Source organism: Alligator mississippiensis, chromosome 5 (assembly GCF_030867095.1).
Source record: "Alligator mississippiensis isolate rAllMis1 chromosome 5, rAllMis1, whole genome shotgun sequence".
Lineage (NCBI taxonomy): Eukaryota > Metazoa > Chordata > Crocodylia > Alligatoridae > Alligator > Alligator mississippiensis.
This window is the reverse complement of record NC_081828.1, coordinates 121743946-121761141: the sequence shown is the minus strand read 5'-3', so window position 1 is coordinate 121761141 and position 17196 is coordinate 121743946. Positions and strand designations below refer to the sequence as shown.

The 17196-nt window shown below is 42.1% G+C and overlaps 1 protein-coding gene and 1 long non-coding RNA gene across 2 annotated transcripts in view; one reads left to right on the top strand and one right to left on the bottom strand.

Annotated features, from left to right (window-relative positions):
* The window catches only part of EGFR (epidermal growth factor receptor), a 235064-nt gene that overhangs the window by 19023 nt on the left and 198845 nt on the right, over positions 1 to 17196 (bottom strand). Inside the window, exons 17-20 of the mRNA XM_059728641.1 lie at positions 15724 to 15865; positions 13135 to 13257; positions 9871 to 9969; positions 3998 to 4183 (exon numbers count right to left, since the gene is read on the bottom strand). Coding sequence (XP_059584624.1) covers positions 3998 to 4183; positions 9871 to 9969; positions 13135 to 13257; positions 15724 to 15865 — 550 coding nt within the window. The remainder of the gene's footprint in view (positions 1 to 3997; positions 4184 to 9870; positions 9970 to 13134; positions 13258 to 15723; positions 15866 to 17196) is intronic.
* LOC132250867 (uncharacterized) lies at positions 5663 to 15730 on the top strand. Its single transcript, XR_009462529.1, has 3 exons — positions 5663 to 6598; positions 14008 to 14189; positions 15607 to 15730. It is a non-coding gene; the product is annotated as an uncharacterized LOC132250867 (long non-coding RNA).

Here is a 17196-nt window from a genome sequence, read left to right as displayed (position 1 = left end):
CCCTTAGGAGGCTTGTTTCCTGCTATTTAGTTAACAGATATGAACAGACTTGTTACAGTTTTTAAAGGAGAAACACTGCAGTTTTGGAGATAGAAGATGGTTAAAAAAAATATAGGCTTTGTAGATGTAATAAGAAAAAGTGCTGATGGGACAGAACCATAAATATTATTGATGTGAGTTTTTAGAAGAGCTTTAGTGCAGAACCACAAAGTAGAAGGTCAATCAGTAGTGTTGAGGGTATGAGTAGCTTTGAGTGGTGGGCGAATTGACATAGAAATCAAACAGAGGCTAACAATTGTGAATGGAAACATTTCAGATGAGTAAAAGAGCATAACTAATGAACTGTCACAATAAGTGGTTTTAGGACCAATTTGTCACCTTCAAAATTTATGATAAGGAAGAGCGGAAATTTAGTTAAGAGATAAAAATCTCCCAAACCAGGAAGGAGTAGTTAGTTAATTCAAAATAAAAACAAGGGAAGTCAGAATAACTGAGACAGGCTAGAATATGGGAAGTTTTCATGCAAGTTAATACACCGAATAAAGTTTATTTATTGCATTATGCTCAGTACACTACAAACTACTTAGAGGGAAGGAAGCTGTTATGAATAAATCTCTGAAGTCTTTAGCACATTTATCAAAAGCATGGCCTGGCAAATGTGGAATGTGCACAAAGCCTCAAGGGACTATTAAGGCCATAAGTGTGCCGTATGTTCCATTTCACTTAAAAACAGAAGCAACAAAAATAGCGTAATAATGAAACTGAACATCTTATTGTCATCCATACCAGTTACCAAAACTAGATGCACTGCTCCTTCCCCTGGCTACCTTGAAATTCTCTGTTACAAGAATATTTAAAAATCGGATGACCGTTTTGTCGTCTTTTCATATCACATAATAACTAAAGAATTTTGCTCCAGCTTTCCTAAAACTTACCTGGTAACTGGATGAAACAGAAACACTCAGCCCAAAGGTGGATGTTTCACAGAGGTGAGGCAGATGTTACACTTATACTGGCATAAGTGACCAGAAACCAGTCTAAACCCATAACCCAACAAAGTCCCGTGCACATAGCCCAGTTTAAAACTGGCGGAATCTGGTCTAAGATAGACCGGGATAGATGTAGTATCAGACCTAAGTGATTTAGGTTAGACTGGTCTATCAAACTTCTGTACCAGATCCTCTCCCAACTCAAATTTGGTTGCTGTCAACCAGCATCCCCGGCTGCTTTGCGGCACCCCACTAACCCCCCTCACAGGGAGGCGAGCTGGAACTCAGTTGTGCTCAGCTGCTCCGAGCTGTCCGCCACAGGCAGGGGGAAGGGAAGTAGGGAGGGAGGAAGGGACGGGGCGCATCTGTAGCTCAGTATTTCTCTATCTTTATACAATGCCCCTAGGCCTGGAAGCAGGAGGGAGGGGTTTGCAGAAGGATGGATCAGGCTTGTTGGAGCTGTGGGAATGGAAGGCGCCTGACAGTAGGTGCCCGACAACAGGTGCAGGTATCCCCAGGCACCATGGGAAAAGAGGTGCTCTGAAGGTGGAGGCAGCAGGCACCCATCATGATTACAACAATCGTGATTGCAGCAAGCGTGGCAGGTGCCTGCTGCTGCTGCCTGGAGTTGACCAGAGCTCTGAGAGGCCCAATCCTTCCTTCTATGGATGCCCCTTCCCCTGTCACAGTGCAGGGCTGCAGGTACCTGCTGCTGGGTGGTTTGGTGGAGGGAGGGGGGTTGAAAGGGCTGCCTCGCTCCAGTCCTGCTCCTTGGGGCTGCACCAGCTCACACAGGACTGGAGCCAGGCTTGGTTAAGCAGGATTGTCTCTGCTGCGTGCCAGCAGTTGCCATGCCTGTGGCTGCTGCTGCAGGAGAAAGGGGGAGGGGTGCTAGGCTGTGCCCAGTAGCCATTCAGGGATGGCCTGGCTGGGGGAGCCTGCTGGGAGTGCCCCCAACCATGATTGCTGACCGGGGGTGTGGAAGGGGGGGTCCCCCAGTGGCTGATTGCCAAGCCCCAAATCACCAGTGGCGGAACCAGAAGTGCACTTCTGGTTTTGTGGCTGGTGTTTCCAGGGGGTGCATGGCCAATCTCAGGGGGTGCATGTGCACCCCCTACATATCACCAATGTGTTGGCCTCAGTCCAGGCAGGCAGCCTGCATGTGTCCCCCCTCCCCCCCCAAAAGGACAAACACATATTCATTCTCTCCTGACCTAACCTAGAGCACTTAGAGTAAAGCATGAAACTTAGATCACGTCAATGTTTTGAAGGCCTAGACTTATCCTCACTCATCAGCAATTAAAAACTGAATATTAAACTGTTCTGAAACGTTAACAGGGATTATAGGTGGCAAGTAGTGCAATGCAGTGATTCAAAATATGATGATGGAAGGCCTATATGCTTTCCAGGTCCCCAACTTCTCTGCTTCCCTTGCCCTGACTCCAAGCATCCAACCATTTTTTTTCCCAGGAAACAAACCCTTGTATTTTTTAAATAGAAATTTGAATAAAGGACAATGCTGACTCCATTAAAAAAAATACCTAATGTTACCTCAAAGCCTGCCCTCCCTGCCACATCTTTATTTTTTTGTGTGATTTATAGCATCTTAGGTCAGGGCTGTCCAACAGAAGGTTCATGGCCTGCATGTAGCCCTCAAATGTTTGAACTGTGGCCTCTGGGCTCCTGGTCTGACTGGCCCTCCCCACTTTGCTCTTTACTGCTACTGCCATGAGTCTCCAAGCTCCCTCTTACTTCTTCCAACTTCTGCTGCCTGTTCCCATCCCTGACCCTTCAGAATGTGGACAGCTTTGCCTTAGTTTAGTTCCATAATTATTTAATCAGGTCTGTGAATCTGCATTTGATTGGCCAAAATAGTTCATTAGGATAGCTCTATTTAGAAAACAACCCAGGACTAACTGCAAGATCGTGATTCTGCATATATGCTGGTAATGAGACAATAAGACTTGCTGGCTCATAACCTCTCCTCTGAACACCACTGGTTTAGCTAAAGAGGCAGCATATTGACATTGTCCAGTTTAAATAAAAGTGCCATCACACTAGTTCTTCATTTAAAATTACACAAGTATCAGTGTAGATAACATGAGAATAGATCGTGAGGTGTTACGACTTGTCTATACTTACTGAATATTTAAAATTGTAAAGCAACTTAGTGATTGTGAAAGGTATAGGGCTTACTTTTTAGAAAAAGGACTTCTTCATTTTATGAAGCACAGGGAGGGCTTTGGTAGCAGTAGCATATTCTCAACATTGCCCAAATATGATAGATTAAGTCTGGAGAGTATAGCTTTAGTGTCCACATTCTCTCTTCTCTGCTGTCTCTGCCACGTTTGACAACAAGCATGTCAACTGGTGCCAAATGTGGTAGGGTTTTTATTATAGGGATGCATGATAACTGGAATTGGATTAAGTGCATTAACTCACTGCATGTTATTTAAAACCAGTCCACGGTTGGACTGGTGTCTTTCAGTCACAATCAACGAGCATCTGAACTGATGATTTAGTAGCCAAAACTAGATTTCTGTGCAGCTCACTCAGCAAAATCAAGGCATTCCTCCCAAGCGCAGAAGCAGCACGTGCATTTGATTTAATCACCATGAGGGACCCAGCACAAAAAGAATAGCTTTTAGGAATGACCATTTATGAATTATTGAAGGAACACGACAGTGGTGTTAGCATGGGACTAACAAAGACCTGCCAAATTCCACTCCTGTGTCCACCACTGATTCACTGTGGGCCACTGGTTAAGTCACTCAATTGCTCAGTGCAGTTTTGTTACTTGTGTATTGGTGATAACACTGTAGCATATAAGAATGTTCTTCAGTTTAGTTAAATACTTGCAGAGTGATTTGAAAAAGTAAAGCACTGAATACAAACAACTGTTGTGGTGCTTGGAGACTATGCAATATAAAGACTTAGATAAAATACTTCCAGATTCCTTGGTTTGGGTTATAAAGAGTTTTGGATGGATTATACTGCTGTTAATTTACCTTTGCAATCTGCACACACCAGTTGAGAAGGTACTGGGAGCCAATGTTGTCCTTGTGCTCTCGGATGTAGTCAAGGAGGCAGCCATATGGCATAAGCTGTGTGATAAGCTGGACGGTGGAAGTAAGGCAGATTCCCAGCAAGCGGCATACATGAGGATTGTCAACGCTAGCCATTACATAAGCTTCCTGACCCGAAAAAGAGAAAACAGAATGAAACATTCCCTTATGGATGGCAGAAGTATCTGGATGGAAGAGGCAGTATTAAAAAAAAAAAAGTCTGACATTTGATAAGTTACAGAAACTTTGTGTAAAAGTTAGCCACACAATGGCCTAATACATTTCTTCCACTGCACTGGGAGATCCCAAATCTCAATACTGAAGCACCATTCAAAACAGCACCAAAGCAGCCAAATTTCCCTGTATCTTGTACACCAAGCTGTTGTGCTCAGTACAAATGTCCATACATGAAGAAATTTCAGAGAAGGTAAACAATTTCAATTTTTGTGAGAGCTGACAGGTGCCTGGCAATTTTTAAAATCCCAAAACCTATTTAAGAACCTAACTGAGAATGAGGAAGTCTAATTTTAAACAACCAATCTGAAAAATCTTGCCAGATTAGTAAGGCTTTTTGTTTCCATGTATTATGTCAAGATGAGTGACATAATCAAAGAGTTTGTATTGCATTTCCTTAGAGTTGGGGCTAGGATTAAGTAATCCTTTCATCAGACAGAACTCCAAGGCTTGGTTTTTATAAATTGGTTAGTGTGGGCATCCATTAACATTACCATATGAAAATATTTAGCTGCATGCAATAACTAGTAACAGATTTAAATTATTAACATAATTTGATTCTCATTTATCTAGGTGTCCTTTTGGTCTGTCTTTATAATTTTTTTGTTTTGTTTTGAGGTTTTTGTGTGTGTGGGGTTTTTTTTGTTTTTTTTTTAAGACCTATATTTTTGCAGGTTCAATTTGATACCTACAATCAGCTCTATGCACAGAGCTGAAAGATGGCCTAGCTGGGGGAGAAAGGAAATTGGGTCTTGGGGCATTTTTATATGTGTAAACGCTGCAGCACCGGGTGCTTTGAAAAGTGCCTGGCGCTACGATGCTTACAGTTGTATAAATGGTGAAATGTACATCAGCACAAAGAAAACGGCAGCAACCCACATTGAATTAACAACACCGTGGAGGTGCTTTAGTTCAAAAGCGCACCGCTGCCATTTTCTCTGCGCTGACGCACATTTTGCCACATATAACTGCAAGCTGCACAGCACGGTGCGTGTCATCTCCCATGCAGAACAGACTCGATTAATCAAGTCTGCTCCAAAGCAGCAGATCTCTGGCTGAGGGTACTAAAGGTATGTGTATAAATGCCCTTAATGTTTAGTTATAGTATTGTTTTAATATTATTTTGTTCTTGATCTCCAGTATATTGCTTTTGCTTATTCTTTTTTATATCAATTGCTTGAAAATTAATTGAGCAGGAAATAAATGGGAATTTCTCTATGTAACGGACCTTGTAAATCAGCATCTGGAATGACATCAACTAATCACTCCTTGACAGGTCAGTATTAAGCTAGCAACCCAAAGCAAACAAAAATAAGTCTCAAGCAAATCCCGGGACGTCATTCTCCCCTTGTACTCGGCCTTAGTGAGGCTGCAGCTGGAGTACTGCATCCAGTTTTGGGCTCCACAATTCAAAAAGGATGTGGAGAAGCTTGAGAGAGTCCAGAGAAGAGCCATGCGCATGATCAGAGGTCAGGGAAGCAGACCCTACGATGACAGGCTGAGAGCCCTGGGGCTCTTTAGCCTGGAAAAGCGCAGGCTCAGGGGTGATCTGATGGCCACCTACAAGTTTACCAGGGGTGACCACCAGTATCTGGGTGAACGTTTGTTCACCAGAGCGCCCCAAGGGATGACGAGGTCGAATGGGATGACGATGTTTGTGACGAGGTCACAAACTACTACAAGATCGTTTCAGGCTGGACATAAGGAAGAATTTCTTTACTGTCCGAGCCCCCAAGATCTGGAACAGCCTGCCACCGGAGGTGGTTCAAGCGCCTTCATTGAACACCTTCAAGACAAAACTGGATGCTTATCTTGCTGGGATCCTATGACCCCAGCTGACTTCCTGCCCTTTGGGCGGGGGGCTGGACTCGATCTTCCGAGGTTCCTTCCAGCCCTAATGTCTATGAAATCTATGACATTTCTATGAAGTCGTAAAGGAAAGATGTGCTCTTTATAGAGGCTTAGGAAATGCAATGCAGTAGCAGTTAAATCATCATCCAATAAGCTTTTCACAGATGTCACATAGCTGGCAGAAGACTACTGTAAAAGACATTTAAGCAATGATGTTTAAAAAAAAAACAAAAAACACCCCAAATGCTTGAGCAATGTTTGGCTTTGTCAACCACATCAGTGTTTGCCATTTCTAGCTCAAATGCAACAACAATGCTGAGACGTCTGCTTTAAAGGTGCTAATTATAGTTTTTTTGCTCCTCACAGTCTGGGTCCAGGGTCCCTGGACAGTAAGGTTACAGAAGAGTGCCACAGAACTGGATGAGTAACAATCACCTTACACTATGATGAAATCTCCAGGTTAGTTTACAAATTCTAAAGAAAATATGCAATTTGCTATTAAAACGAACAAAGTCTGGAGCACTTTCTCCAAGAGACATGTGGTTCCATCCATCATACATGCTATAGGGTGCTTTCTTGTGCAAGGAGGCCGAGTTATATTAATCCCTATATAGTCTTTGATACTACCCAGTTCTGACAGTGAAGAAAGAAGAAAGTCTGTTTCATGCGCCATTTCCTGTTAAAGTTCAGATGCATATTGTATTAATTTTTAGTTGTGTGAAAAAATGCAAACTCAGAGCTGTTCTCATTGCCCATCTGCTGCACAGCCTTCAAAGATCTGACTTGAAGACTGGGAAACTGGTAACCAAATGTGTTGGGTGGGTATGAGCCACACAGAGTATAGAGCTCTTCCAGGATTTGACAGTGCCTAGTGAATTTGACACAGCAAAGTAAAACAAGGCATAGCTTTCTTGAAAAAAAGTAATCATTGTTCAGTCATAGGTCCCTTTAAATATTTTAACAAATTAAAGCCGGTCTTTGTTTCAACTGTTTATCTTGGAAATCTCTGAAGTACACTCTGACCTGCGCCAAGTATGCTTGGTATTCAGCAACAATCTCCTGAATTAGCCCTACCCTAATAAAGCCAATGGGAGTTGCAGTTGGAGGGTCAGCTGGATTATATGAACTAATTCTTTTTGACTTGCTGTATACTTAACTAGCTGTTCCTTTTTTAAAAATGATTAGTTAGACATTATTTCTGAAGCTTCAGTGACCTTCAGGAGTCAGTTGTTTAGTTCACTGAGTCTTGATTCTATCTCCCCCTCTCCTTACCTCCCTCTGTATCTTTTCTTTTTCTGTGACATGAGGAACGAATTCCACCAACTAAGCCATTTAAAAAGTAAACGCTACTAAAAACAGCAAGAGCTGTTTGCTAAATCTCCTACTTCAACGGGGGAAAAAAGATCCTGTGGAGATATCTGAAATGCTTTAAAAAGAAGAAAATAAAATACTTTGATATCTCTGAAGAGCACACATTCCACTCAGCTACTGTCCCACCATGGGAACAGCTTGAAGGCAGGGTGCAATAATTTAGGCTTATTGATTAACCCTTGCTTTACTTTACATGAATGTAATACAATTAGGTTCAAATTTGTCTTATTCTTCCCACAACTGTTTGCAATCAGCTTTTTAACAGTTTACAATCTTCTTTATAAAACAAGGCTAAATAGATTTATGTATATTCATGACATATGATGTCTAAACTACACAGGCATATGTGTATGTGCGTGCATCCATGTGTGCGCACACACACATGCACTAGCATATGCACACTGTCTCTCTCTCCCATGCTGTTTGCTGAAGAGTGGGGATCTAACTTCAGTTATAAAGGAGCAGAAAAGAGGTCAGCTACTTCTCTGATGTTTGCTCTTCAATCTGCAAATTCCTCCTGTGGGTTCAAGGGCCCATGGCTGTAGGAAAGGAGGTACAGAACTAGAGTATGCAGGCAAGCAACTTCTTTACCATATTTTGACATTTGGAAACTACACAGAAGTCAAAACAACCTGGGGGTGCATTCTTTTTTCCTGCAGAGCCTCACTATACTATTAAACTCTTTATTTCAGGTGATCAGGGTGCACCCACATAATGGACACCACCTGTGCCTCAGGGAGCTGAGCAAAATTAGCAGTGGACCCCAGAGCGAAGTTGTAGACATGGGGGCTAAATATTTGTACTTTTTCCTGAGTTCTAAAGACCAAGGGGCCAAACTCTTCTCAGCACCTTCATCAGATTAAGGATGGGGGAACAAGGTTTACCCCCATCCCAGGGCAGCAGCCCCAGGAAGCAGATGATCATTCTAGGAATGAAAGTTTATCTTCTGGTCTCCTGCTGCTCTGCAAGGAAAGTGCCTCATGCAAACAAAACCGATCTTGGTGCAGCATCCTTCCCCTAACATGAAGGTGTAGACAGCTCCTGAGAGGTTGGAAAAGAGTCTTTAAATAGACCAGCTGTGCTTGTGAGCCACAGAAAGCTGGCTCCTGTCCAAGTACATTTGAAGCATCATCCATACAAGTCTCTTATTCTTAAAGTTACGGTTTTAATACTTCCTTTAGCACTATGCAAGATCGTGCATGAAGGCAGCTGCGGGAGACAGTGTTTCCCAGCAGAGTGGCTGCAGAGTTTATGCAATCCTGCTATATGGGAAGAAGGCTTTGGCTGGTGTGGTTGAGGGCTCACCAACTTCTCCCCACCCAGCACCCTGAAATCCCCTAAAGAGGGAGTCTGGTAGAGAACAGTGCTACAGCAAACACCTCGGTGCCATAAGCACAAAATTTCCTTCCTGCATACACACATAGCAAAACCATGGTCTTTTGTTCTCTTCCCTGTTTTCCTGCAAGCTTTACTGCAGTGACTACATAGTTTCTTGGCTTCTGATGGTTACTAAACTATAGTATCAGATAACTTCACCAGTTTTTCTTAATAATGTAATTAACTGCAATCTATTCATGTACTTCAGGGAAGCTGCTGTTCACAAAAGTTGACTGGTTAACAGCAACTACTATATCTCAAAACCATAATGTTGCAGGGGGCTGCAAGGCAGATGCAAAGGAAAATCACTAGCATAAACTATCCTGATGGTAATGAAGTCACACAGTTAACACAGTTAAAAAGCCCAGCGTAGAGAGTAGTGGAGTGGAGAGACAAGAACGACAAACTATACCACAGTATTGTTCTCTAGTGCTTTGTCCATTCATATTTTGAAAAATCTCAAGTGACTGAACTTCTATACTTTCTCTTAGGTGTCTAGGTGATTGTGTTATAGATGTCACTGTTGGATGTTTTTTGTGAATACTCAAACTTTTATCTTTACCTTTTTACATTGCATTCCAGTCTTGCTTGTGCTATTTTAAGGTAGGATTTTCAAAATGCACCCAGTTTTCTGCCCCCACTGCAATCCATCATAAAAATTCCATTGACTGATTAAGGAAGCATAGACAGCTCTTTTTTCTACTTCCCAGTCTTATGCCATTTCCTCCTGTTCAGCATTGATACCCTTCAATTATTTGCACACTTGCTCTTCTCCATACCCTGATGTAATCCCAAACTGGCAATTAGAAACATATGAAACATCCACGTTGCAATAACAAAAAATTCTGCGAACTTGATGGAAATGTAGAATTGTCGTCGTTGTTGTCAATCTTGTGTACATTTCAGGAAAACACTTTCTGGGCCGATGGGAACAATCACTACCAAGATCAAGAAAACTTTACAAAATAAAGGCAAATGCTTACATCAAGTATTTCCTTATTGGCTTTTGGCGATGTAGCCTCTCTCAATTCCTTAATAGCAACAGGAATTTTAACTCTCTCTCCTTCAGGAATCCAGAGTCCCTGTAAGATAAGAAAGGTTGCTAAGGTACATATCTCACTGGTTTGCTATCGTGATTAAATATACCACCATGTAAAAGGTTGATGCAGTCTAAGTAGATTTAAATATTCTAAGCAGAAATAAGGAAAGCCTACAAAGATTGTGTAGATATATACAGCAGTCAGTGTCTCTGGTGGGCTGCACAGCATCTTCTTAATTGAGCAGTATCTCTCAATCTCATGCCTTGTTTTCAAAAACATGCATATTCAGTCACCTTGATTCATATGTGCAAAAAGTACAGAAAACTCAAATTTCCATCTGTGTTGACAATTACCTAATCAGTGCTAACAATTATGGCAATTGGACATGCAAATTTGACATGACTGAACACTACTAGTCTCCGCTGAACAAGTTTTCACTACATTGACTAAAGCGTCACTTCCAATTTACAAACTGCGGCATGAGAAAAACTGGGATTTTCTCCTATGAAACTAGATACCAGCTAACCTGATGGGAGAGTCATATGACATTCCAATTTTTAGTATTAGTTTTCAGCACTAAATTCATGTTACAATAGTTTCTTGTTCTTAATTGATAGCATCAGGTTGCCAGTTAAGTAGAGGGCTGGCCAAGATTAAAGGGGGGGGGGGGGGGGGGTAATCAATGACAGTACCAAAGAGATTTAGAAGCAAAACTGACAATTAAAGATAATGCAGCTTGTGTTCCTAAAGTCCTTAAGACAATGTGAAAAACTGTCCCAGTGTCTAAAATTAAACATGGATAAATTATATCTTATACTTTCAGTTCCAAAAGTAAAATGTGAACCCTAAAGCTTACTCATTGGGTAGGAAATGTTTTAGAGAGATCCTCTCAAGTAGAAGAGGAACAGAGAGAGCAAAAAGGGAACGAAAAACAAATTCTCCCTTTCTATGCTCCTGTGTAGTTCTTTGGAATCTAAAAATAAATGATCTATGAATTAAAAAAAAAAGGAAAAACTAAATTATCTATGAATAAAAAAAAGGAAGAACTAAAGTATGGCTACTAGGAAGGCCAAGGCAGAGATGGAACTCAGGCTAGCGTCCAGGATTAAGGACAACAAAAAGTCCTTTTTCAAGTACATTGGGAGCAAGAAGAGGGCACCAGGCAATGTAGGGCCCCTGCAAGATGCAAACGGTAATCTTGTGGCTATGCCAGACAAAAAAGCTGATATTTTTAATAGTTTCTTTGCCTCCGTTTTCTTGAACAGGGACCAGGATATCCCACCTACCAGAGGTAGGTACAATCTCGGGGATAGTTCTGTCAGGCCTTCAGTCACTGCAGATGTAGTTAGGGATCTTCTGGAAGGACTAGACATTTTTAAATCTGCAGGTCCAGATGCCCTCCACTCAAGGGTGTTGAGGGAGCTAGCAGGGGTCATCGTGGAGCCCTTGGCCCGGCTGTATGAGCTTTCGTGGTCATCTGGCCAGGTGCTGGGGGATTGGAAACTGGCTAATGTGGTCCCAATTTTCAAGAAAGGGAGGAAGGAGGACCCAAGTAATTATAGGCCTGTAAGCCTCACCTTGGTGCTCGAGAAGATGTTGGAGAGAATCATCAAGGAGCACATCTGCGGGGGGCCAGCAGGGGAGATAATGCTCAGGGGCAACCAGCATGGGTTCATCAAAGGCAGGTCCTGCCTGACCAACCTGATTGCCTTTTATGACCAAGTAACTAAATCCTTGGATGATGGTGTTGCCATGGACATAGTCTTTCTAGAATTTAAGAAGGCCTTTGACACTGTCTCTCACCCCATCCTCATCAATAAAATAAGCGACTGTGGCATTGATGCCAACACAGTTGGATGGGTAAAAAAATTGGCTGATGGGGCACACCCAGAGAGTGGCGGTGGACAGGTTGTACTCAACCTGGTGAGATGCGAGCAGTGGGGTCCCCTAGGGCTCAGTCCTCGGGCCCGTACTGTTTAACATCTTCATCAGCGACTTGGATGAGGGGGTGGAAAGCACGCTGTCCAAGTTTGCTGATGACACTAAGATGGAGGGCAAAGTGGACACACTTGAAGGGAGAGAGAGGCTGCAATTAGATTTAGACAGACTACAAAAGTGGGCAGACGAGAATAGGATGGGGTTCAACGTAGACAAAAGCAGGGTACTGCACCTTGGGAGAAGGAATCCACAGCATACATACAGGCTAGGGAGTTCCCTCCTTGAAAGCACAGAGGCGGAAAGGGATCTTGGAGTCATTATTGACTCCAAGATGAACATGAGCCGCCAATGCCAGACCACAGCCAGCAAGGCCAGCCGTACCTTGTCATGCATCCAAAGATGCATCTCAAGCCGGTCCAGAGAGGTGATACTCCCCCTCTATGCAACATTGGTCAGGCCTCAGTTGGAGTACTGCATCCAGTACTGGGTGCCGCACTTCAAAAGGGATGTGGCCAGCCTGGAGAGGGTTCAGAGGAGGGCCACCAGCTTGGTGAGAGGGCAGCAGGACAAGCCCTACGAGGAGAGACTGAGGGACCTGAACCTGTTCAGCCTCAGCAAAAGGAGGCTGAGGGGGGACCTGGTGGCTGCCTACAAACTCATCAGGGGAGATCAACAGCAAATAGGCAGAGCCTAACAATGGTAATAAGCTGATGGAGAATAGGTTTAGGTTAGAGATCAGAAAGCAATATTTTACAGTTAGGGTGGCCAAAATCTGGAACCAACTTCCCAGGGAAGTGGTCCTCACCCCTTCCTTGGGCAAAGTCAAGAGGAGGTTGGATGATCACCTGTCTGGGGTCTTGTGAGCCCAGCATTCGTTCCTGCCTGTGGCAGGGGGTCAGGCTAGATGATCTGGTCAGGTCCCTCCTGACCCTAGCTACTATGATACTATGTAACAGAAAATTGCCTGGCATGGAACACCAAGTGGGATATCCTATGGTTTCTTTTTTCCATAACATTCACAAAACAAGACATTTCTGTCAGCAGTACTTTTTAGATGGACAGGTCTTCAGCACTATGGCTCTCAAAATCTTCTGAAGAACTTTTTATGTTCTCAGACACCGATTCCCATGCCCATGTTCACTGGACTCCAGCTAAAGGATGACTTGAAAGTCAGTTGAAAAACTGTAACTGTTTTCAATTCTAGGCACACATGTTTAGACAGCTTTTTGTGTGAAGGTGAGAAGGGTTAGAGTAACACAGTGGCCTTACCTTATAAACAGTACCAAAAGCTCCAGAGCCCAGAACTTTGACCTTTTTAAATTCAGTTTCCTTTAAAATCCTCAGATGAGCTTGGTTTGGTGCTTCCCCGCTGGGTGTTAGAGGTTCAACAAGCTATCGAATACAAAAGAACAGGACTTTACCAAAATATACTGTACAGCAGGCTAGCAAGAAGTACAAGCACTCTACACTGAACCAAAGGCTTTGTTTTTAATAATGTACTTTTCATTCCCCATGACGTGTCTTGCAAAGCAATTCAGCTCTGAAAATCTTGAGACTATACAGTTTTAGTGGAATTACTCCACATTTGCATAGATGTAAATCCCTCAAAATGAACCAGATTTATATGCAACTATCTCCTAAATGTGAAGCAAATAGAAACAAAAAAATTGAGAGAAAGTAGAAAGATTATTAGGAATTTAGATCCTTCAAAAAGGCACACAATGATGACCAATTTTATTACCAGAAGTTTAGAAATGAAGCAAGTCAGAAATGCATTATCTACATTTTAAAAGATTACGCAGCCATCACCTTTCACCTTTGCACTTCACCTCAATTACACCAGAAAAAGCCACTGCGTTATTATTGGAGATAGCTCTTGTGTTACAGGTTATTATGGAGAACACTGGAAATGCTCAGGTGACCCTCCATTTCTAAAGACAAAAGGGAATTTGAGGTTCGCTGCTGGATTTTTATGTATTTCATAAGAATTTTGTTGGAAAGGAATAAGGAAAGCAACAACAAAAGAAAAAACAAGCAAACAAACAAATAAAAAAACTCCCTTTAAATGTCAGAACCTTGGCACTTTCCAAATCTTTAAATTTCTCTTTTAACAACCATTCTGTTGTTTCCTTTCCTGAACAGCTTTGTTAAAAGCAAACACATACTTGGCTGGATGCAAACCTGTTTCCTGCATGCCAACTACTTTCATGCTGTGATTCAAGATTCTCATTTTGAGGAGCACAAAGCGCACAATGTGAACTGAAGCACAATCTGCACTACAACATTATAGCTGTAGAAGATGGCGGCTCATAAAATGTTGCTAGGTAATGGAGTGAAAAGTAGGGCAGCCACAGGGCTTTTATCACTTTTTATCACTTTGGATTTTGCAAAACAAGTGAGTGGAAGAGGAGACACTAGCAGGGTCCTTAGCAGCTCTTTGACTACAATTTGCTTATTAAAATTGAATTGGAAAGATAAAGGGAATAGTCACAACAGATTTATTTTTGATTTTGGGTAATGCATTCTGGTGTTTTACATGAAAAGTACACAGAGGGTAACAGTATGACTTGTATGAAATCTATATCATGCAGTATAGCAGCCAAGTGAGAAGATTGCCTTATGCGGCCTATGGGGAGAAGTTTTTTATAACCAGGATGACATTCCATGTGGAGAGACTGGTGTAAGCAAGAATTCCTTGCATTGCACCTACTGTAGCCAGCGGGGGCTCGGGTGGTGTGGGCGCTAAGATGCATGGTTGACAGCCCAGAGATCGCAATTTTGAGGCCATAGTAGAAGTGCTCATGATGCGCCCATGTCAGATTCCAATGAATCAGCAAATTCTGCTAAATACTGGGAAGGGCAGAAAGGACTGTAGCCAGTAACACACATTGCTCAGCTCTGCTTTCTGCTGCTTATCTCTCAGCTTTAATGAGCAATGGTACTACAGAGACAGAGATGACTGGTACAGGGTAACTGAAGGCAGCATTGGCCTTGCAACTGAAATTCAGTCCACCAAGTGCTGCTGAGCTGAGCGAACCACAGTAGAGACCATTCTAGTCTCACTGGGCTGTGGTGGTCCTGCAAAACTTACAGGAGTAGTGAACTATCAGTAAAAAAACCAAAACCAAACCCGCCCCTTTGTGTTAAAACGTAGATTGTACACAAAACAGGGTAACGTTTGCAGAAGAGCCTAATATTCGTAAGGGCTTGTTGTGCACACTGCTGTGAACTATCCCACCAAGGGGACCCTAGGAGTGGCCATACAGAGAGCAGTGCAGGTTATTTAACATGCTGTGAATTCATAGTGCCTATAGACTAACTTACCCCCCCCACGTAGACAAGGTCAAAAACCTAATGATTTTCAATGGAACGTAGGCTCCTAAACCATCTATATGCTCTTGAAAATTATATCCATGGAGATCAGATAGGACATTAAGTAAGAAGGTTTTATATGTAAACAATTGCTTTTCAGGGTAGAACTGTGGATAATCCATTATCCAAAAAAATCTTATTTAGATAAGAAGCAGATAAGCTATAGTACAACCTCATAAGTATGAACCATACTTATTATAACAACCCACCATTTAATCCCAATAGCAAGAACCATTTTTTTAAATTATGATTTGACTAACAAATTCAAATTAGCTAATGCTGTAAAAGTGAACACCCTGTTTTAATGAATTGTTCTCTCTGTCCTACAAGGGTTTGTTATAAGGAGGCTTCATTTTACTTTCATTACAGGGGTGAGATCAGAAACGCCATGCTTTGACCCAGTGAAACAGCCCATGCTAACATAATGCAGCAAATTTATCAGGTAAGTCCCAGTCAACATCTTTAGGAACTATTTGCAACACTTACCTCCCTCTCCTGAAGAAGCCTGCGCAGCGTACGCTTTCTAACAATATGCCGCCTGCGTAGGTAAAGACCAATCCCCAAAGCAATCACAACCAAACAAAGGAGACTTCCAACAACACCAGCTGCAATAGATGGGATTTTGGAGCTAGAAAGCAAAGGGAAAGAATTGGTCTGGCATACAATACACTACCCCTACCTCCTAGGAGTGTAATTTTAAAAAGCAACAGATGCTTAAAACTTGATCAAGTCTAAGGATTCAGACTCAAATTTAGTTTACTTAAATCCCAAGTCACTTGGATATAGTGTTCTTATTTTTTTTCACCCAGTATTCATAAATTTCTGCAAATCTTATTTGGGTATATGATATTGTTATTAGACCAACTAAATAGCTGATAAATAAAGCTAAATAAAATAAAATAAAAGATTATTAAAGACCAAATAAAAGATATCACATTTACTCAAAGAACCTTGTCTGCCTATGTCTTTAGACCAACATGGCTACAGCCAACACCCCTGGAAATCTTACTGATTTTTTTTTAAATTTCACAATTGTTTTAATTTCAGGTTTCAGAGACGCCCATTTTTAATTCCCACACTCTTCCCCCCAGCTTCCATTACACTATCAGCAAAATCATTTTTGAAATATTTTAATTTACTAAAAATGGAGCTGCAGTAATATTTTCAATCAAAACAGGAAGTAAAAATATGAAAAAATTGTGGAAGATTAGATATTTTGAAAAAGCCTATTGAATTTGCACACAACTTTTTATTGAAAAAAATGAATTACCATTCTTCAATGGAAAAACTTGATTAGAAAATTTATAGGCGTGTTTCTATGAAATCGGCATTTAATCTCTTAATCCTTTTCCTGGCCTTTAATAATTAAAGACTTAAAAAAAGAGAGGCCATAAAGCTTTCCTGGTGGACATCGCCATCACTTCCAGTGCTCTGGCCACCACAGGCAGTACCATCATCACTCACAGCACTCTGGGGGCCACTGGCTACTCTGGCCACCACCCCTGACTGCACTTTGGGTGCTATCGTGGCTCCCAGTGCCATGAACACTTTGGCCACTCTAGACACTGGAGATACCACTGGGGCTCCCAAGAGTCTGGCTGCCACAGCACTGTGGCCAGTTTTGAAGCCCTGCAGCCTGGAGGCATGACAGGGGTCTGTATGTTTGCCCACAGCTGAAATACTCCATTTTTTTAAATGTTTCAAACCCCTCTTTACTTTGAAATATTTCTGATGTTACATCTGCACCCCAAAGTAAGTTAAATAGATTGAGCTCTCAGGGTGTGTCCACACGAGTGGCGCATGTGCCTCTTGCCCTGCCTCAAACCCCGTTGAAGTGGGGTAACAGGCAAGTGCAGGAACAAAAAAATATTCCCAGCGTTTCAAACTTGCAGCGCAGAGAGAAAATTAGACACCCTGGATATCCAGGGGTCTAAAAAAAAGCGAAGTACAAAAAAGCGG